This window comes from Oratosquilla oratoria, chromosome 10 (assembly GCF_046742065.1).
Source record: "Oratosquilla oratoria isolate Oo_2021 chromosome 10, ASM4674206v1, whole genome shotgun sequence".
Classification (NCBI taxonomy): Eukaryota; Metazoa; Arthropoda; class Malacostraca; order Stomatopoda; family Squillidae; genus Oratosquilla; species Oratosquilla oratoria.
The window spans coordinates 64274043-64297528 of NC_134786.1; the positions used below are offsets into that span (position 1 = coordinate 64274043).

At 36.7% G+C, this 23486-nt stretch overlaps 1 protein-coding gene across 7 annotated transcripts in view; it reads left to right on the forward strand.

Moving 5' to 3' along the window:
* The first annotated feature begins 3901 nt into the window (after positions 1–3901).
* Slik (Sterile20-like kinase) overlaps positions 3902–23486 on the forward strand; it is a 66869-nt gene continuing 47284 nt past the window's right edge. For 5 of the 7 annotated variants that reach the window (XM_076192013.1, XM_076192010.1, XM_076192014.1 and 2 more), the window contains exons 1-6: positions 3978–4554; positions 18534–18774; positions 19627–19791; positions 20790–20924; positions 21974–22037; positions 22851–22981. In XM_076192013.1, the coding sequence (XP_076048128.1) occupies positions 18619–18774; positions 19627–19791; positions 20790–20924; positions 21974–22037; positions 22851–22981 (651 nt within the window). In that variant the 5' untranslated portion in view covers positions 3978–4554; positions 18534–18618. Of the gene's footprint in view, positions 4555–18533; positions 18775–19626; positions 19792–20789; positions 20925–21973; positions 22038–22850; positions 22982–23486 lie in introns of all 7 variants that reach the window. The other 2 variants (XM_076192011.1, XM_076192016.1) reach the window with 2 other exon arrangements.

Genomic DNA, 23486 nt, shown 5'->3' on the forward strand with positions numbered 1-23486 from the left:
GTAGAAGACAGAGATAAGAAGAGCAGAAAGTTTGTGATAAATTATGTGCCCCCGAAAACAGCCTCATGGGAAGGAGTGTACATAAAAGTATGTTAGAGGACACAAAGATAGCATTAAACAAGATAATGGAAGAGGGAGGAAGAATAGTTATGATGGGCGACTTCAATTGCAAAGAAATCTGCTGGGAAGAAATGACAGTAAAGGGTGGAGACGGCTCATGGGGAAACGCTCTACTTGAGATGGTTACTGACCATACAATGACACAATGGATACAGGAGAACACTAGGTATAGAAATGAAGAAGAGCCATCGAGACTAGACCTAATAATTACATCTGAACCTAGAATAGTGGACAAAATTGAATATAAAACACCAATAAGTAAAAGTGACCACATATTGATTGAACTGGAACTTAATGAAGAAAAATGTATGAAAAGAAATGAACAATATAGAAAAGGAAGAATGATGTATGAAAAAACAAACTTTGATAAAATAAGAGAATTCTTTCAAAAGGAAAACTGGGAAGAAATATACAAAGAAGAAACAACAGTAGAAGAGAAATTGAATATTTTGACAAAAATTTACAAAAAAAGGAGTGGAAAAGTATGTCCCAAGACAAAAACAAGAAAAAGAATATGTAAAATGCTGGTACAACAAAAGTTGTAGGGAGTTAAAAGACAAAAGAGACAAAGCCTGGACCAGATGGAAAAAAGACAGAAGACCTGAAAAATGGAAAATATATACCGGTTATAGAAATGAATATGTACAAACGTGCAGAGAGGAAAAGAGAAAATATGAAAAAGATATCATAGAAAAGTGTAAAGATCAACCAAAACTATTCTACAGATTTGTAAACAATAAACTGAAAAACAAACAGGACTTGGAGAAATTAAGACAGGAGGGAGTTGAATACACTGAGGAAATGGAAATGGCGGAAATTATGAACAAACATTTTAAATCAGTGTTTACAAGGGAGAACATACAACCTGAAGAGAACGAATGGAAAGAAAAAGTCCCCCCTATGGAAGAAATAGAAGTAACAAAGAATGAAATATTAACACACTTGAGTAATCTTGATGTCAGAAAATCGCATGGACCAGATGAAATAGCAAACTGGATACTGAAAGAATGCAGGAATGAACTGGCAGACAAAATACATAGCATACTAAATAGTTCCTTGAAAGAAGGAAAAGTTCCAGAAGATTGGAAAAAAGCAAATATAGTACCTATATATAAAGGAGGAAATAAAGAAGAACCTACCAACTATAGACCAGTCTCTCTAACAAGTACAATAGCAAAAATTTGTCAAGGAATTATCAAAAGTAGATGGGTAAAATATTTAGAAAAAACAAAGTGTTAAATCCAAGGCAATTTGGATTCAGACAAGGACGATCATGCGTCACCAATTTAATATGTTTCTATTCAAGGCTAATAGATATAATACAAGAAAGAGATGGATGGGCGGACTGTGCATTTTTAGATCTAAAGAAAGCTTTTGACAAAGTACCACATAAGAAGTTGCTTAAGAAATTAGAAACTGAAGGAGGAATACAGGGCAAACTACTAAATTGGATGGAGGACTTTTTGCAAGAAAGAAAAATGAGAGTAGTGATAAGAAACCAGCACTCAAAATGGGATGAAGTAATAAGCGGTGTTCCGGAGGGAACAGTTCTGGCCCCAATAATGTTTGCTATATATATTAATGATATGGATGAAGGAATTGAAAACTATATGAGCTTCTTTGCAGATGATGCAAAACTACTGAAAAGAGTGAAAACTGAAGAAGATTGTGAATCACTACAGAGAGATCTAAATAAAGTACAGGAATGGAGTAGGAAGTGGGAGATGGAGTTCAATACAAAAAAGTGTAGTATAATGGAATTTGGAAAAAGCAAAAACAGAATAACAGGATCATATAAATTGGGAGAAGAAGGAATAAAAAAAGTAGAAAATGAGAAGGACCTGGGAGTCATTGTTATGAATAATATGTCACCTGAGAAACATATAAATAAGATTTTTGGAGAAACTTATAATTTAATAAGAACAATCAAAGTTGCATTTACATACCTGGATGAAGAAATGGTGAAGAAAATCCTAATCACCCTGATAAGACCAAGATTGGAATATGCAGCAACGATATGGTCACCAAGTACAAAAAAATGTATAAAAAAAAACTTGAAAGAATACAAAGAGCAATTACAAAATTGGCACCAACACTCTCAAAACTATCATATGAAGAGAGACTAGCAAAACTTGAACTACAGACACTAGAGCAAAGAAGAGAGAGGGGAGATTTGATAGCTATTTACAGAATCATGAAAGGCATAGAAATTACTGATAGAGAGAATCTGATAAAATGGGATGACAGAAATACAAGAGGACACGGAAAGAAAATAAATAAGACAGCTATAGAAGAGATTTGAAAAAGAACAGCTTTCCTCACAGAGTAATAGACAGTTGGAACATGTTAGATGAGAAAGTGGTGTGTGCAAAAACAATACATGAATTTAAAAATAGTTTAGATAAAATGAGATATGAAGACGGGCACCACGAGCATAGCTCCCCTTCCCGTAAAATACAACTAGGTAAATACATATATATATATATATATATATATATATATATATATATATATATATATATATATATATATATATATATATATATATGTATGAGAGAGAGCTATTGCATCCTTGTAATACATTTCAACAGTTTATTGTTTCATTACGATATATCGAAATTCAGAGTAGTATAGATAACGTAAAACCATTATGCCAGGTGCATTACGAAAGATTCAACTAATATCCAACTTCTCTATAACAATTCAGTCTTTGAAAACTAAGCTCTGGGATTGGAAATGAAAAAGGACAAAATATAAATTACCGTTATATTCCTAAAGCCGATGTATTCATTAAAATAATATCAATTGTAATTCATCTTTAAGTATCTTTCAATCATATCTTGGATATCGTGTAATGTTCGGAATCAGACTAGATTATGTTTTTACAGCAAAGAAAGAAGATAAAAATCAAATCTTGCTAGAAGTGTTTGGAATCCTGCACTCTCCTAAAGTTTCAAGGAGAGTGCAATTGCGCAATACTTAGATACTGTCGTTTTTAATACATATATATGCCCACCATTATAGTGACTCATTACATTAATTTTCATATTGATCAAGATAAGAAGGGAGAGCATTATAAGTTTCCAAATTATGAAGATGCGTTGCCATTTGCCCATTAGTTATATAGTCACACAAGGCCAAACAAGAATGGGCACAAGTGAAAGTGAAACAGGCTTAACATTAGTCATTCATGAACGCACCTTGCTGATAGTTTCTATTGTATATATTTAATGTCATAAACATGGGATAATAAAAAAACAAAGTAACATACCCATCTATACAATATAAAAACTAACTTATTGAATGTCTTATAAATACTGCATTCGTATCCAAAATTTCCCATAACTCATTTCAGGAACCCTCAGTGTGGGAGTGACTACAGCAAAGCCACAAATGCCAGATAATACACTTAATTGATGGGTTATAAGATACAAGAAAAAATACATATACATTAAATAATTTGAAAAATTCTGCTCTCGATACATAAAATATTTGGTGCATAATTCCTAGTTTTGTACATGTAAGACATGCAGAGACTTTTATTTACAACATATAAAGCGTCAAATCAAACCATGCTAGATATAAATTTGAAATAACGAAGCATTTCAGAAAATGCTGTGTAAGAATAATTCCTTTCAAGATCATGAAAGTGACGAAAGCCATTACATTATACAGTAATAATTGTTCATAAACATTGCTACCTTTGAAAGTGTATTACTCTACATTACCAATTGTATTTCTTTTTCAACAGACATGTATAATCCAATCAAAAGTAAAATAAAAGAAAACGTACTACGTGCATTAAGACTCGCTTTAAGCTTTGTTTACGGGAAGTTCGAGGTTGTCTAGTGTACGAGCCTACATGAGGTGTGGTGGTACATTATGGCGTACGAAGTTGATAAGGGTTTTATATTTTCACTCTGAATGTGCCGTAAGTAAAGAGAAGTGCGTAATAATTATGCAATTGTGGGTATTACAAAGTGCTAGATGACCAGAAGATAAGAAGTCAGAATATTTAGATTTTGTCTAAGTGCATTCGTAAGCCCATGTTTACCCAAGAGTGACTCGCTTCCTGTGGAGCAGCGGATGAGGAAGTGGTACGAGCGCTAAGTTTCCAGCTTCTAACGTTTTTGTTTGGAATCAGCTGGTATCTCACTGTATGCCGCGTTTGCTGAATCAGAGTTTGCGTAAAAAATTGCGTTTACCGATTTTAAAAATAGTGAACTGAGATCACTAAAGGGAATGACGTCGAAGAATGGGCAAGTTTTGACAGGTGCCATGGTGGAAGCGTAAGGAAGGGCCAAGCTGGTGATGGCACGGGAAATGCACAGCTTAAGGTGGAGCTGAGAAAGCAGAGAGAAAAAATAAATGAAACGAAAACATTGCCAAACATTGTGAAGTGAGAAATGTGAAGTGCAAGCCAAACCGTTTAATGTAAGTGAACCAGAACAATGAGTCATCCCTCAAGTGAGATGCTGTGTTCTTAAGTTGAATGTGATTTATCTGATTAAATTGTATTTGTGTAACATTCCCCTCTAGGTAATTTCTTTGAGTGGTGATCAGTTTCACTTGTTTTTTATGCCCTTTAAGATAGATTTGATTCTGAGGAAATTATTTTCAATTAAAAATGCCAGAAACTTGTTTTGGTAACATTGCATCATTTCATAAATAGAATTAATATGTTACTCAACGTAGATTGTGCTATTTTTCATTGCCCTTTAAATGTGATGATAATTTAACTAAACCAGGGTGAGAAAGGGTCATTAAAAGCTGTTCTTTGCTCCTGCAGTCTCCGTGAGGGATTAGAGCATGCGGGTGATGGGGGACGTGGTCTGGTGAGGGCAGTAATAATTATATTATTTCAGAAATCAAGCTATGCTTACTTATATGTTTTTGATGATTTGTAATTGAAAATAATTTCCTTATAAGAAAAATAATTTATGAGCTAAAGGAAAAAATTTGACTACACCAGAAAATAGATATAAATACCCTCCATTGTATGTGAAACCAATAGAACAGGTAAGTTGTACTATGTGATATAGTGTTTGTGAATTGTGATTTGGTATATAAGATCTAGATTTGATGTTCTGTATAAACTTCGTTGAATTTATCCTTTGCTGGATGCTGCTATTTCCACTTATTATTTTTTAGACTGGTCTGCTTTACTTTATATGGTGGTTATAGAGCCTGTAACTTAAGGCACTCCTACTAATTTGAGAAAAGTGTCAACTTGAGAGAAGTACCTTAAAAATTGTGACAGAATAATTGGAAAATTAAGACTAAAAATAATTGGATGAATTAAGACAATATTGTTGTCACTGCATAAACAGTACACTGCATTTGATCAATATTATAATTTAACAAAATTAGTATTTTAAAGACCTCAATTAGTACTTGTCAGTTGTCACTACATAAACAGTACACCACATTTGATCATTATAATTTTTAACAAAACTACTATTTCAAAAACCTCAACCAGTACTTGGCAATACTTATCCAATAACCTAATCTAATGAAAGGTTTGGAGGGGGAGAATTTTTTGTGGTGAAGAGTCAATTCGGCCTATCGCCAACCTGGCCCGTCTACTTAACCAAGTTGGCCCACCATGGTAAGGCTAGGTAGGTTAGGTTAGACGAATTTAATTTCTTCAATCTTCACATCTATCAAAACGAAGGTGACATCTCAAGCAGCTGTTGGGCTGAGTTGGCAATGGCCCAATTTGGTGATGGGCCACACTGGCTGGCAAGCTTTTTCTTCAAGTCTGCACATAGGTGATTTTTATCTATTTTTCTAGTGAAAGATCTATTTTTTAGGAAATTTATTGTCAATAGATAATTGACACAAACCAATAAGAATAGCTTTGATGTAAATAGCAAAATATGAACTATTTGATATGAAGGAAGGAGTGGCAGGCAACTAGGTTACACTTGTCAGAACATCAAACAGAACTTTTGAAGAATATAGTAGATTAAGGATGGATGACCTCCCGAAATGTGCAGTTTTGCTAGTTTAGCTTTGCAGTAATCTATGGACCTGTGGTGGGTACCTGCGCATGATGGTCATACAAGAATGACAGTGAAGCTGCCCATTTTCAAGTACTATCAATCTCCTTTCCTCCATGAGGAGGAGGTGCTGCCCTGAATCCGACACTTGATCTCCAGACCAGCCTCAAGAGCTCTCTGTTAACTTTGCCCATTTTCTTACTTTTTTTTTTTTTTTTATGGGAAGCTGATAACCAATACCTGCTCTCCTTTTCCTCTCACTTTCAGCCAGTGACTGAAACAGTCCCAAACTGATACAAAACAGATAGCAGTCCCGCATCATAGAGAGATCTGTGGGGGGTTCCAAGAACCATTGCCAGCCACTGTGGGTTTACCACATTGTGAAAGTAAAGGCAACATTTGAAATGAATTGAAGTAATCTGTGGTAGTTGGGATTCCTTACATGTGAGAATGCAAAAAAGTTTCCAGGATTGAATAATGACATAATGATGTAGAGTACTAGATAAGGGGTCAATGACAGGTGCCAGCATGGGGTTGTCTTGCAAGCCAGACAGCAAATCTGCCCATTTTCAAAATTTCTCAATCCTGTCACAAGACTGACTACCAAACTCCATTCCGTCAAGCCTGTTTAATTTATAAATCAGCCCACGGAAAAATCACTCCAAGAAATAAGAACCACACTAGCATACATATGTTCAGGTTACTATCCAGCACTAAGTACTAGCACAGAATAAGCCTTGCTACTGAAACAAACTGACTAGATGCAACTTATTTATCTATACCAAGGGTCCACCCCCCCACCCCTCCCTACAAGGAAGGTAGCCAAGTCAAAAGGCACATACCCACTCCATTCCCATCTACCGCCCTTTCCTCCCTCTCATCTTAGCTCCTTAAGGATGATGGCAGTGTATCCCGCCCACTGCTCTGGGTCAGAAGCAGTGTAACAAGATACAGTAGATCCACAGCAAGGCGGCTTCATTTAATTGGTGGCCCCCCATCTCCATCCCCTCATGCAGAAAAAGAGAAGACTGGGAGATACATCACAGTATCATCTGTACACAGCTATCACTACACAGAAAACCCTGAAAACTTTACCTGCTGCAGGCTACCAATACCTAGACAACAAGAAAATATTTCATCCCTGAGTGACACATGGGGCAATCTGGTGGCTGTTGATGGTTTCCTAGGAGTCATGGGTCTTTTGCGAGAGACTTGGGGCTATGAATTGATTGATTAATTGATCTCTTGCAGGGTGCCTAAGACCCCTGGGAAATAGCCACAGCCACAGGCTTAACCCATAGGTTCTCGTCCTTCAAACTTGCACCCAACCCTCCACCATCATCACTCCTTGTACATCTCATCATATTTACTTGACTTTCAACACTTACAACCTTTTCAAACTTAATCACCAACTACTTCAGTCTCTCCTCAGAACCAGCCACAAGCACAATATCATCCGTTAACAACAATTGGCTCTGTACAAGAGATGAATGGGTCTAGATGGATGTAGGGTGTGTTCTTTGACATAGCTGCCCCCGTATAAGGGGGAAAGCTCCTTGATATGTAGGTACAATAAATGCTTTTATGTGGATTTTAGAGGGGCTTGGAATGGATTACCCTTTTTTTTTTTATTCATATAATAAACAAATTGGTTAATGAATGGGGCTCAGATTAGAGATCCTACTGTAGAAAGTGCTGTGTATTGTTTGGGATGGCTGTATCTGGAGTAATTGGCATCATTTGTCAGGCTGATTCTGTATTGTTACTGTTTTAGTATGTGATATTAACCAGAACATAACCATGCCAGTGCAATTCTTCCTCGTCTTAGGATTGATTTCTTAAAATATCAAGTTGTAGTATAGTAGAAATCCAAGTCTACAGCAGAATAGGGTTTCTATATTTTGTCTTAGTTGCATTGTTTATTAGAATGGTTGTGTTGTTGAGGTTCCTTTATCATAAAATAAATCTGTAAGGCGTGCCAGCTAATGCATGGGTTTGACTTCATGTTGTAGAGCCACTGATGGAAATATGTTAGGACCTGATAAGATAAATAGATTGGTAAGGGTTGAGTTATGTAATAATTTGTATGAAGTGTCATTGCTTTGTATATAGCTGGTAAAAAGATAAGCACTGGGGAGAGGATATTCAGTGAATTAAGGTTACTAGGTTTTATTGACAGAGAATTTAGGTTACGGAGTGGGGATAACTTGGAGCTGATTTGGACCTTCATGACTCATCATAATTCTTTCAGGTAAATGCTTCCTACAGTCTTTAACCTATAGTGGCGATGTCCATCCGTGCATCTTGTTTCTGGGACATTAGTTTAATGAGAACAAGGATATTTTGCAATCTTCAGTATATCCCTTTTTGTGTGGCTTTTTTCCTTTTCCTAAGGATTGCTAACTGACTGAGTGGCTTATAGCACTACTACTTGGGCAAGAGATCAGGAATGTATATGGTTCGGGGCTATGTAGCAGCAGGGGAGTTCATAGGGCATATGGCATTAAATTCCATACTTCAAAAACTTCAAACAGAGACCCCATCCTAGGCCTCTGAGAGGGATGGTGGTAAATCCATGATATAAAACTAAATGCTTGGGTGCAGGGGTGTTTGCACGAATTTTTATAGGAGAGGGGGGAAATTGAAGACATCATTGTTAGTATATGGTTAATGGACAAAATTAAAGATATAGTTAATGGTATGGGGTTATATCAAGATACACAACACAAAAATGGCTGCAAATGCATATATTTATAATATCTGCATGAGTTACATATTGATTTTCATCAATCATACATGGACATACTATAACTTAAAGAAATAACAAAAGTATACGTGACTATCAGCAAAGTTTCAAACACACCCTGGATTTCTAGGGAGGCAACTGCCCCTCCTTGCCCCCCTCCCTCCCTCTGGACGCCCATGCTTGTGTGAATAAATTAGACATGAAAGGTGTTTTGGAAATGGGCTCTTGCAAGTAATTGTTGCACAATTCATGTTTGCTTCAAAATTTATTATGAACAGTGAAAGATCAAAAGCATCAAACATCTGGCAACTCTTCTGCTACCCACACCCTTTACTGTCTTAGGCATTTATGCTTTTGTGTGTATTGATTGATGAATAGATAAATATTATTGACCATGTGACCTTGATGTCAGTTATTTTTCTGTACATTGTACTGTGCTCAGTCTTACATTACCCATATGATGTATAGTTCATGAACATCATATGATACTGTTGTAAGAATGATTGAGTGTTGTAAGTTAGGACTTGACTGTAAAGAAATTGTGCACAAAATTGGTATTTTGTGCATAACATTTTTGATAAAATTAGGTTACCTGGACAACTGACACGGGAAATATAGGTGTAGACATTTGCCTTTTTTAATGGTAAGGGATTCCACTCCTTCAGTGTCTAGGTAGTAAGGGTGAGATATCTACATGTTGTGCTTCATAACCATAAGGGTCTGAGGGAAACAGTATAGGGGTCTCTTAGGCTCTAGCAGGTGGTAATTACCACTGTTTTCAGGTTTTCCTGTAAGCTAACAGAGTTCACCAGAACCACTGGTTTGGAGCACATTTTCCTTCATTTTGAGCTTTAATTTATGGGATTCAGTCACAGTATTACCAAGCAATGCAGATGAGTCAGGCATTATAATAAAGATGCATACCCCTATCCATGAATGTAACCTGCATGATCAGTGAGATCACCCATTGTGAGTCTTCAAGAGGTGGGTTAGGGACTGAACATACTGAGATACATGGAAGAATAATCAAGAGTTGCTTATTTAGTAAAAAATTATCAAACAATGGACAACATACAGTGAGTCATGCATTCCCTGGGCAGTCAAATGTGTGGGTGGTGGATGAAGTGCCAGATGTGTGATGCTTTTACTCTGTCATTGTTCTTATTTAAGTTTTTGTGGCAAAGTTGAACAGCACTATAAGTGTTTATAAGAACCTGTTTCCAAACACTTTTTACATACACTGGAATGATTTTGTATGATGGATAAATTGATTCAACATAGTACTGACAACAATGTAGTATAGAGTACAGAATTACATTATCATTACACTGTAGAGTACTTCGTAATTTTGAATAATCTTAGTTTTACTAAAGTGGGTGTGGTTGGTCACATTGTCCAAAGAGCAGACCATAAGAACTATGAGCTTTCATTCACGAAGGTAATGCCGTCACTCGTGAGTCTCTCCCATGATCCAAGACCATAATGAATCACACAGTTTGTTGGTGTAGTGGGTAGTGTCATGCAGTCCCAGTGTTTGGGTACTGGGTTGTCTTACTTGTGGCATTGAAAGTGGCCTATCAGCACTGAACTAGGTTCATGTCTCACTTGGCATGAAAGCTTCCACTATGTTCCTGCAAGATATTACTGTTCTCTTTGAACAAGGAGATGGGTGTGTAGTGTAAGATCACAGTATTACCCATAGATTGTATGATACAAGCTCTGAAGTTATTGTTCGTAAATCCAGTATATGATCTAAGACCATGGTAAATGGCACACACACATTGTGTATAACTGGAGTTGTACATATTTTTTATCAATTCTTCTTGCATATGTTTTGTTGGTGTACATGTTGCTGCACTTCACAGTTTTCAGTAGGACATACAGAGGGCATAGAAATGATGAAATTAGATTAGTTTTACACTTGTTTGACTTCCCCTACTGTGTGCAAGTGGATGGGTTAGTAGTAAAAGTATTTTGCTTATGTGTCAATGTGGTATACAAACAAGTATTTAGAAATGTGTATTGTTGTAAGGAACAGCAAGATAGATAAGGTCTTAGTAAAGTATGTTTTTTTTAGCTTTGTGTCAGCACTTTAGATTGTAGTTATGTAGAAATGTTATGCATCAATACATATTTACATAGCATACATGCCATAGTTATGCTCTACTACTGTCAGTAATATTTCCTCTGCCCAACTAGTGTATGGGTGTTACTTAGTAGTGATATCTTAGCACTGTCTTATAATTGTACAGTATCTATAAATTTAGGGATCATAATGGGATGCCTGCAACTGGTGGGCCTTGAGACAGATATCCAAGAGATTTATATGTATTGTACATCTTGAAAACCCATAAATAGTCTCATTTCCATCTTGAGGGGGGAGATCTGAGGGACTTTCATTTGGTCTCTGGACTGGATCCAATGTATATCCATTAACTAATTATATTTTGTCCACCTTCTCACTTAAATAGAGGTGACAGTTAGTTCTCCTACCATAAACTGGCAGCATAGAAATGGTCATATGATAATACAGTTCAGACAGTAGCTTGTTTCTTCCAAGAGAGTTACTGGTCCTTGGAAACTATGGTTCTCCTATCAAAAAGATTTTTTGGAGGACCTGAGGTCAATTGCTATCCATATTTGGGCTGTGAAGCTCCAGGCATTAAAATTGGAGGCAGCAATTACTATGATTAGCTACCATTTGTGAAATTATGAAGGCAAGTTCCATCAAGTAAATTTCAGACACTGCTTCTGACCCAGGGCAGTGGGCAAGATGCAGGGATGACCCATCATCCAGGAGGTGCCAAGATAAGAGGGTGGAGGGGAGTGGAGTGTGTTGGGGATGGAATGGGTGAGAGTGGTTTTTATGCCTTTGTTTTTTGGCTACCTCCCTTATAAGGGGGAAAAAGCCTTTGGTATATGTATGTATGCTAGTATATTCTAGATCTGTTCAGATGGAAACCAAATCTTGAGCACTTTTGAGCTGCACTTGAGATTGAAGTAGGGGTAGGCTCTTCAGTATTAGAGATGACAGAAAGATGTTTCATATTTAGTTTTACTGGTATTCTCAACAGGTTTCTTGTTTTCATGTGGGCTAATGGAAAAATATATATAACATCAAGAGATCCAATCCATTGGTAAGACAACTTTTGTGTAATTAATGTCACAAGATAAGGAAGTTTTTTATTTTAACCAAAGCAATATTGGAAAATAAAATCTTTGTTGGATGGCTATTATTTGATAGTATACATGTGATGATTAATGTTTAAATAATTCCCATATTTTTAACATTATATCCTTTATGTAATTCTTCACTTCTGTTTTGAATTTTCCATAATACATGGAGACTCTAGGAAGCTTGTTCTTACTGTATAAGTAATGCTAGAAAGTAATTTCTAGGGAACCCCACCCCATAAACACATGAGCAAACACTCAAACCGGGTCAGGATCATGAGTGTTGTATGCAGCTTGCTTGGTGCAGTGAGGTGAGGCACTAGTTATGCAGGTCACAATTGTATTCAATCATGCTCTTGGAATTACAATGACACATCAGTTTCTTGAGTACCTCTAGTCTGGTCAGATTAGTTGAGGGCTTTATTTTTAACCCACTCTCTAATATTAAGAGCTAATACTATGCAAGGATAGCATTGCACTTATAGCATACAGTTAACAATCAAAGGAAAGTATGTAAACTTTGAACATAAGAATGAAGGAGACTACAAGAGACCATAAGGCCTACACTAGCCATTTCCGTGTCCATTACCACCTGTCATCCCCCATCCATAAAGTTGTCTAATAATTTCTTAAAACAACTGATAGTTTCAGCACTCACTACACAATTACTAAGTCTATTCCAATTCTTGCCTATGTCCTTAGATCTAAATTTATCCAATTTAAATCCATTACTATGAGTCTTGACCTGTTGTCTTAATATGATAACCTTGTTTGCATCACCCTTGTTAAAACCTTTGATCCACTTGAACACCTCTATTAGATCACCCCACACTCTGTGTCTTTCCAGAGAGTGTAGATTAAGGTGCCTAAGCCTCTCTTCATAAGATAAATTTCTGAGCCCATGTATCATTTTGGTCATTCTCCTCTGTACTGATTTTCTGAGCCCATGTATCATTTTGGTCATTCTCCTCTGTATTGATTTTCTGAGCCCATGTATCATTTTGGTCATTCTCCTCAGTACTAATTCTAGTGACTTGATGTCCATTCTATGAGACAGAAACCAAAACTGTACTACATAGTCAAGGATGGGTCTAACTAACATTGCTCTGTTTGGCAGTAGTGGAGTTGGTTTATATATGAACATCACACACAGCAAGAGCATCATTGGATCATACACAAGTTACAGCAGGACAAGCAAGTTATGTTTTATTCAAAGAACCTTCCCCTCCAAGATATATAATGATAACATCACCTTTGAAAATGTCTTAGATAGACAAAAACGTTTGGTCACCTTTCATTTTATTTTCCAAGTGGTTTTATTACACATCTTGTGAATCACATGTTTTTGTGATTTATTCACATAATAATCAAAGGATATTAACTAGGGTCCCAAAAATACAAAGTTTTATGATGGAAATATTGCAGTGGGTATTAAAATGTTATTGGATAGGATGAGTGATGGTAATAGGTTCATTCTGTGTATGAATAGTTTTTGTAGGTATGTGAGTGAACTTTAGAGAAAGCTGTTTGTGGGAGAAGTTAGAATATTGTGCATCTGTGGGGGATAGGTCTCTTTTCTTTATATTGGTTGTATACTGGAAGTGTTTCTTAAAGAAAAGAAGCACTTCCAGTATACAACCAATATAAAGAAAAGAGACCTATCCCCCACAGATGCACAATATTCTAACTTCTCCCACAAACAGCTTTCTCTAAAGTTCACTCACATACCTACAAAAACTATTCATACACAGAATGAACCTATTACCATCATTTAATGAAGCGGCCTTGCTGTGGATGTGCTGTGTCTTGCGACACTGCTTCTGACCCAGGGCAGTGGACAAGGTGCAGGGATGACCCGTCATTCAGGAGGTGCTAAGATAAGAGGGAGGGTGGAGGGGTGTGGAGTGTATTCAGGGATGGAATGGGTGGGAATGATTTTATGCCTTTTTCTTTTTGGCTACCCCCCTTGTAAGGGGGAAAAAGCCTTGGTATATGTATGTATGTATACTGGAAGTGTCTCTTAATGAGTTGGTAGAGACAGCACAACATTAGGATTTAATATTTTTATTCTTAGTGAGTTGTAACTTTGTTGGTAGTGATTTTTTTAGAGTTGGACTTTTTTAAGTGTTGAGTGTAAAATTTGTTTCTGTTGAAGTGATATGACTGTTATGTTAGTCTTGCATATTGGTTAAATGTTCATTCTGTATGCAAGGAAGGTATGTTGTGGAAAGGGGAACTGTTGAGTAGGATGTGTAAGCTCATTGTTCTGGTGTGCCCACTCAGCTCATAGGCAGAAATGCTATTCTCTTAACTCCTTAGGGAACTATGTAAGGCTACTCTTCATTTGTTTATTATTATATATATTTATTATATAAATTATTATATACATTATATATATTTATATATTATTATATATATTTATATATATAATATATTTTAAATATATTAATATATATATTATATATATTTATATATATATTTATATATATAATATATTTTAAATATATTAATATATATATATAAGTAAGTGCCTTGGGGGATTAAAAAGTGTAATGTGAAAGATATTTAGGAATGGATGCAAAGAGGAGATTATATGAAGGGATGATTGTGCCAAGAGCACTGTATGGGTAAAGACATGGAATTTAAGAGGCATGGAAGAAAAGTTTAAATGTGTTTGAGATGAAATGTCTGGGAAGTATGGTGGATGTTACAGGGTTGGATAGAGTGAGAAATGAGGAGGTGAGGAGGAGAGTGTGGGTGGAAAAGGAGATGGCAGATAGGGATGATGAAAGAGTATTGGAATGGGTTGGACATATGGAAAGAATGGATGAAGAAAAATTAGTTAAAGAGGTGTGGAAGGCAGAGGTGGATGGAGTGAATGTGAGAGGCCAACCAAGGATAAGATGGATGAATGGGGTGAAAGAGGCATTGAGCAAGAGAGGATGTAAGTTGAGCAAGAAAGGGAAATGGCAGGAGATAGGGGTGAGTGGGGAATGGCAATGTACAGATCATATTGTTATGAAAGGAAGGGATGGGTGGGTTAGGGAGTGGTTATATGCAAGTGATATTTTGACACAGCCCAAAGGGATTTCTGTCTTATTTTTATACATATATATATATATATATATATATATATATATATATATATATATATATAGTAATATATATATATATATATATATATATATATATATATATATATATATATATATATATATATAAAATATCTGCATGACATGAGGGTGATGGAGAGGGGGGAGTAGCTGAGTTAGTGAAATGGCCTTGCTATGGATGTCCTGTATCTTCCTGCATTGCTTCTGATCCAGGGCAGTAGGTGGGATACAGGGATAACACATTATCCACAAGGAGCTAAGGTTAGAGGGAGGAAAGTGTTGTGGATGGGAGTGAAATGGGTGGGAATGGGTTTATGATTTTTGGCTTTGGCTACCTCCCTAATGAGGGGGAAAACCCTTGGTATATAGAAAGATTTTACATATATATATATTTCCTCTTTTCTTTTCTTTTCCACCACTACCACACTTCTTCAAATCAGTCAACACTCACCATGCCTGTCTTTCATCTCTCACCATCTTTCATGTATTCATTCCTTAACCATAGTTCTTGGTGCCATACCCCACCCTTAGAAAAAAAAGTCTCTTTGCACCCCTTGCACTGTTTTTATTGATTCACAACTGTAACTGCAACAGGATGGATTGCAATCATATCATTAAGAGTTTAGAAAATAATATAGTTTGTGTTGAGTCAAGGAAATAAAATGAAAAGTATAAGATGGAATCAAGTTTATAAAGCCGAATACTTTAAATGCAATAACCTCCACCACTACCATGTACCAAGCCTCCTCATCCGCATCTCCACCTGCACCTGCCCCCCCCCCCACCACAACTTCTTTCATTATGTATCTCCCAGCTTGACCATTATTACCACATCCATTTGTACATGACCTCAACTGTGCACATGTCTACAAGTTCACCAATTACCACTACTTTCACTCCTTTACCATCACAACTCTCCTTATTCTGCTCCCACTACAATCATTGTCTTTAATACCAAAAGCATTATCTCTACTGCTGTGGGTTCTGCCATTACTGTTCTTGTTACTGTATAACAATAACCACTATCACTAGTACCCACCACCACCACCTTCATATCACTCCTGTCATAGCTACCAGTTTCGGTGCCACTTCAAACTTTCCCACTTAAACATTACAAAACATTTTAAAGTCAGAAGTACTCCAGAATAATCAAGCAGTCATCAGATCATCCTCCCCATACCAAAACCACTCATACCTTCACACCTCCCTACCACAAACCCTACCATCACTTTCACTTCTCTCCAACCACAACTCCCTAACCACCATCACTACTATCCTCCACTACCTGCCTGCACTTCAGTTACTACCATCATCTTTACACATCACTTCAGTTTCTACCACCTTTACTACACCTCAGCTGAAACCCATTTCCCAAATGAATATTTCGAAACCAATTGTTGCAATTGGAATGCAGTTGGATGTTCTTGAAGACAGTACATTTATGTTGTCTGGAGTTTATTTATAGGGTTTATAACAACACAAGTAGGGTATTTCTGTAATTAGGTTTCATCTGTGTAGTTATTTGTGGAATGTGTGTTGGATTTGTTTACACTACACATCTAATGCTGAAGCATCCCATCCCTTTTCTTTTTTTATTTCTTTGTTTGGTACTCTACACTTTGCAATTTATACTGTGGTGTGTTCTCTTTCTCCCCCACACCCTCTGCCCCCTCCTCCCCCATATCTCTCTCTCTCTTTCTCTTTGTTTTTCTCTTTTTCAGTCTTTTTGTCTTTCTTTTTTTTTTTTCTCTCTCTCTCTCTCACTACCACTCCCTCACTCATATTTTTGTTTTCTTTCTTTCACATTAAGGAAACATTGGTCCTAGGTTGTGTTAGTGTATTGGTTGATGTGTGCTAGTGCCTTGATTTTTCACATTGTCTGAGCAGGTCATTTAGTCTTGAAATCTTTACTGTACTGTGTATGTGCCATGCATCCAGCATATTGATGAGGCTGTTAACCTGTAGTGGCCAGGTGACCATTATTCCCCCTGGTCTGGTCAGTGAGGCATATTCCACCAAATATTAGTCTTTATTCTGCTTTAACCTGAAGTGTGTTTTCATAAAAGGAAATAATCATAACGTGAGAAAGTACTCACCTTCATTTTGGTGTATCCTAATTTGTAGAACTTAGATGTGCAGATGAAGTATAGTGTAGTAGTAGAGTGGAGAAAGGGGTTTTATAAGAGGTTTAGTTTTATTTCTTATATGAACTATTTTCTTTATTTACATATGCACTAAAATCTTGTCCTATTTCTGATGTACAACCACATTAATTTTTGTATGCTAGTTCTATAAATGAGCCCCCAAACCCACTTGCTCCTCTGATCCTATCATACAAATGCAGCCCACTAAGCACAACATAAAAACAACCCTAGTGGTATCCTGTTGAAAGAGCTACAACAACTGACCCATAGTGCCTGCAGTAATACAAATTCAGGCCACAAAATTATAAGATATTATACCTCAGCAGACTGACATAGATAGAAATTGAGTTTTGATTAATGAAGTCAGTTTTGCAAAAGTTTTGTGTAGAAAGTCATGTTTTTATCCTTAGTTGTTTGTTCTATGGCAACCTTTACTAGGAAATCCTCTGAAAACAAAGATGTTCAGGAATGTTGGGCAGCCTTCCGGATTACAATGGGTCCTAGGGTGCATGATCTGGCATAATTCCTGTAAGGTGCAGCTGTATTAGGGGACTTGAGGATAGCTGGGTCTTGCAAACATTTAAGAAAGGGATATTTTTTTTTTTTTTTTTTTTTTTTTTTTTTTTCAAAACAAATATTTGAAGACCAACCACCCCATGCCCTACTCCATCAAAACCCTCTAGAGATTAGCCCCCACAGAAAAGTCACAAGAGAAATAAGAACCACACTAGTATAACTGCATTCAAGTCACCATCCAGGACTTTGACAATACCAACACAGAATAAGCTTTGCCACAGAAACAATATCTCAGATGCATCCATTACGGTGAAGACACTGAGTACTTCATCCTACCATATCCCACCCTAGCCATACCCAGACAGCAATACAATATTTCTTCCTTGAATGGCTTATGGGCCACATTGGTGGATGTTGTAGCTGGGTGCTATGGGTCTTGCACAAGATACCTGAGTCACTGGGTTGATTGACTTGTGTCTTGGTTCTTCATGGAATCATATAGCTAATATCAGTCTTTAAGCCCTCCAATATGCTCTAGTTTCCACTGTAGTCATTGTGAGGTACCTTGTTGATGTCTTCAGATCAAAATACAGGCAATCTACCTAGGTTTATGAGATATAGTGCTGTTGTTTAAAATTTCTTTCATGTGCTTGCACATATTTCTTAATCATAGCTTATTATTTTCTCCTCATTGATATTATTTTTGTTTGTATTTCAGATGTTGCAACATTTGGCCTGTGTGATGTAACCATTAAATAAATGTTGGTCAAACATTAATTTTACATAGTGCCGATTACCATAGAATGATGCCTTTGTTATCAAAGGTAAAGGATATATTTAAGGGCAGTGCATCAAATAAGAAGAAAAAGGTTTTCCACAATGTCAAAATAGAGAGCCCAGAGGAGTATTGGGACATCATTGGAGAACTTGGAGATGGAGCATATGGGAAAGTTTATAAGGTAAGTATCTTGTTCAAATTGTTAATTGTGTATTGTATCAATAATAGTGTAACTGGTTGTCAGAGCATTGATTTTGTCTTATAATTCATTAACTTGGGCTATCAATGAGAGATACCTGCTGATGGTGGTCCTGTAGAATGGATGAAAGATGAAAACATCTCTGTCCATTTTCAAAACCTCTCAACCATTTCACCTCCATCTGGGGGTACATGGACCAGGCCCAAGATATCTTTATCAACTTATATTGTATACTGTCCACAATCTTACATAATGAAATATGACAAATGATAGCTGCTTCCCTCCTACTACTACTTTCAGGCTCTGACATAGAAACAGTCCCACACTAATTTAATACAAATTACTGCAAGTGTCTTCTTGGGGAGATATATAGGAGAGCCAAAGGACTGTTGCCAACCACTGTGGTAATCAGTAAATCATTCTTGGGGACAATATCAAACCAAAGAAATGAAGTTGTGGAGGTTCTTGTGGGAATCTTCTCCCTGAGCCCTCTTTTGCTTTGATTCTTTGCAAGAGAAACTTAAAGAGAGGGAGATTTGTATTCTTTATACATACCCATTTTATTGCCCTTTACAACACTTGTAGGAAATAGTGGTGGTATTGTTATCCTCCACCACAGGAGTATATGATCATGAAAAGGTTGAGACTTAGAAGTGGTAAATGATAGATCCAAGGAGACAGCAGAAAGGAGGAGTGGCAAAAGTACATAAGCACCTCAGCATTCTCCTATGTATAGACATTTATCACTGCCATAGATGAATGCCATGTAACCCTAAAATCCATGAATTATTGGTTTACCCTCATTAATGAATTTTATGTATTTATCATTGTCAGGCACAACATAAGGAGCATCATACTTTGGCGGCACTTAAGCAGGTCAAACTGGAGGCCGAGGAAGACCTGGAGACGTTTATGATTGAAATTGATATTCTGTCTGAGTGTAAGCATGAAAACATTGTCCAGCTCCTCGAAGCCTACCACTTTGATGGCTACTTATGGGTAAGTGTACCAGGGAATATGATGAAAGTTTTTAAGACAAGTGCTAATGCAGGGATCAGTGGATGCAGCGGAGGTATGAAGAAATCATCCATATGTCTTTTCAGTTTTAGAATATCAGTGCTAAAATTACCCCAGTTAGTTTTCATTGAAATATTTTCAGATCTCACAAGAAGTAAGCAGATTCTGTATCAAAGAAACTAATTTTTGTATAACTGAATATAGTACTTCTGAAGTTGCTGATTTCTTTGCAGTCCTCTTTCATTTGGTATAAATAAGAATATTGGTAATGAGATACAACATACAAAGTAGCTACACTAAATGAGGTTAGTTGTGTATTCTATTCAGTGTTTCTAATATTCTTATCTAAATGTGCTCGGGTAATAGTTGGTGCTAGCTATTCTGGAATCTTCTCCGTTACTGTCATAAGCATTATGCTGTAAAAGGGGCTAGATTGCCTTGCATACAACACGTATATTATGCTTATGCAACAGAAAATATTGGTGATGTATTTTGTATCCTAACCACAGTGAAAATGTAGCATTGATTTAGACATCATGCATTTAAACAAATCTAAATAAAATAGGATTTATAGCTATGAATAATTTAAATAAAAATATTCTCATTCTTTTAAGATGCATTTACATAGAACCAGCAACCAGACCAGTTAGTGTACTGGATCAGCAGTATGACAATAGTTGTGCTCTTGTGTAGCTTATAGATTTGCTCCAGCCACTTTTTTATTGAATTATTGTGTATTTACACACAATTTTTTTTTAATAGACTATTACAAAGACTGTGTGTTAAACTACTTACACCAGTTGTGTTGCAATTGTCATTTTGTGAATGTTTTTCATTCTGCATCATCCTAGATTTTGTAGTACAGTATATGAATTTTTAATTTCAAGTTATCTCGGAAACAAAAAGTTCATTTTCATGATTGTAATTTTTTTCACCTTGTTATATTTCAAATTTGTAATTTGTATTTAAATATTGTGCAGATGTACCTGGAGTACTGTGATGGAGGGGCGGTGGATTCTATCATGGCTGACCTGGACCGTCCCCTAACCGAGCCTCAGATTGCCTACCTCTGCCAGAACCTATGCCATGCACTCAAATATGTACATGACAATAAGGTAGGGTGATCCATCATTTGATTTGAAATATATCATTGTTTTTTTATGTAGATGATGCATGGAAGGGAGTGGGTGGGCAGTAGGGGGGTTAGGGAGTGGTTATGTGTGAATGATATTTTGACAGCCCGAAGAGATTTCTCCCCGTCTTTGATGTTATTGTATGAGGAGATGAAAGGGGGGGGGGGGTCACTGATTAAGTGAAGTGGCCTTGTTGTGGATATGCTGTGTTGTGATACATTGATTCTGACCCAGGGCAGTGGGTGAGATGCAGGGATGATTCATCATCTAGGAGGAGCCAAGAAAAGAGGGAGGGGTGATGAATGGGAGTGGAGTATGTGGGGATTAAATGGTTGGGAGTGGATTTATGCCTTTGACTTTGGCTACCTCCCTTGTAAGAGGGGAAAAAACCTTGGCATGTGTATAGTATGTATCACTATTTACCATTGGTTATGTATTGTTGGTAGGAGAACAAGAAATATTTAGATAGCATCATTGATTCTATAATGATTGAAATTTAGGAAGCTTTTTACTGAGTATTTACTCTGTAATCCATAACTCATCAAAGGCCTGTTTGATATTTTTTGTGTCCAGTATTTTGGTGTTTAGACGTATTCAGGTACACATTTGTTAATGGATCTCTGAAAAACAAGAACATTTAAGATTTAGAATAATAGGATCTCCAAAGTATGTAGTATGGACAGATTGGTTTTGTCTGCATGATCTTATATTAATTGAGTCATACTATCCTACTTGTGTGTACCCTTGTATTTTTTTTTTTTTTTCGCAAGTATAGATAATAATTCAGTTGAATCACCAGCACACCTTTCAGGTTTTGTACTGGATGACTTTGTAATGTAAGTAAAATGAATTTATAATTGAAGCACATAGGAAGTTAAACTAGATGAATTAATAAGTTAATTCTTTGAATTCATTCTTGCCTTATTAGTAAAATAACTAAACTGGATTTGATTACTGACAGTAGTTAGATTTGTTGATATCTTTAGAAAGGCTTCTACTTTTCATAGTACTTATTGAATTGGTTTTTGCAGGTCATCCACAGAGATTTGAAGGCTGGGAATGTCTTGCTAATGATGGATGGAGGTGTTAAGTTAGGTAATTATAACTTTTTTTTTTTTTCAAATTTAATAACTTTGTTGACTTATTTAGTATGTGTAATGCTATAATGCTATAATTTAGGGGCAACAGAATTGAAAGAAAGACACAATTATAATTTGGTAGATATTTTTGTTCATTCTACAGTAGACCATTTAGTGCCAAATGGAATAAGTTAAATTAATTAGAAGGCAACACACTCATGGAGAGCCCTCACTGCCCATGTCAGGTATATTGCTTCAGACCCAGGTTTTTAGCAGGGTGCAGGGATGCATTCATCCACACAAAGTTAGAAAAAAGGGAAATAAAATGGGTTTGGGATGGGTGGAGGGTGGGTGCATGGCCTGGCTGGCCACCCCTCTTATAAAGGGGAAAGGGCCTTTTAATGTGTGTGTGTATGTATGTATGTACAAATTACAATTGAAGAAAGACTAGCAAAAATATAGCGGAAGGCAGTTAAGTTGATGAGCGGTAGGCTTGTCATGTTATGAAGTGGAAGGGTAAGCCAGTTTTGGATGTTGGGCCCTGCTGTGGAGGCGCTATGCCTTGCTGCATTGCCTCTGACCCAAGCCGTTGGTGGGGGCAAGGATGACTTTCCTTTCACCCACAAGGAGCTAAGGGGGAAAGGGCCCTTTGGTATATGTACAAACTGGTATGAATTTGTCTCTTAATACATCATAATTAACACAAAACTGCCTTGTTTGGAACAAGTGTTTATGTTTTCTTTTTATGGGTTTAACCATTTGTGTAGCTTGCATGCCTAAAGTACAGATAGATATGTTAATTATTTCAATTATATTTCATGGAATTCAGCGGACTTCGGAGTTTCGGCGAAGAACAAAAACACGCTGGACAAGCGAGGAACCTTCATTGGTACACCCTACTGGCTTGCCCCAGAAGTCATCCTCTGTGAGACATTCATAGATGCCAAATATGACTATAAGGTAAGGTTTGACTACATTTTGGTTGTGTATACTGAACAGTTTTTGTAAGGACATATAAATAGTTTGTTTTCAGGAGCCAAGAAAAAGTGAGGGAGGGGTGGTAAATGGGAGTGGATTATGTGGGGATGAAATAGGTGGGAGTGGATTTATGCCTTTGACTTTGGCCACTTCCCTTGTAAGGGGGAAAAAGCTGTTGGTATATGTATGGTATGTATGTATGAATGAATGAAAAGTTGAATGCTTGAATTGAATGACAAGTGGAAAGAGGAAGAAAACAAGAAATATGAAAAAGAGAGACTAAGGGGATAAAATGTAGTAGAAGAGAAAGGGAAGTGGAAGTAGAAGAAGAATGGATTGTTTCAAGGAGAAAGTTCTGAAGTATTTTTAAGAGGGGTGGAGGGATAAGGATGATAGATAGGAAGAGAAGGGAAGGCAGGAAAAGTGGGAATGAATATATGAGAGTGGTAAGGAACAGGGCTGTCCTACATCCCCAAAGAGCAAAGAT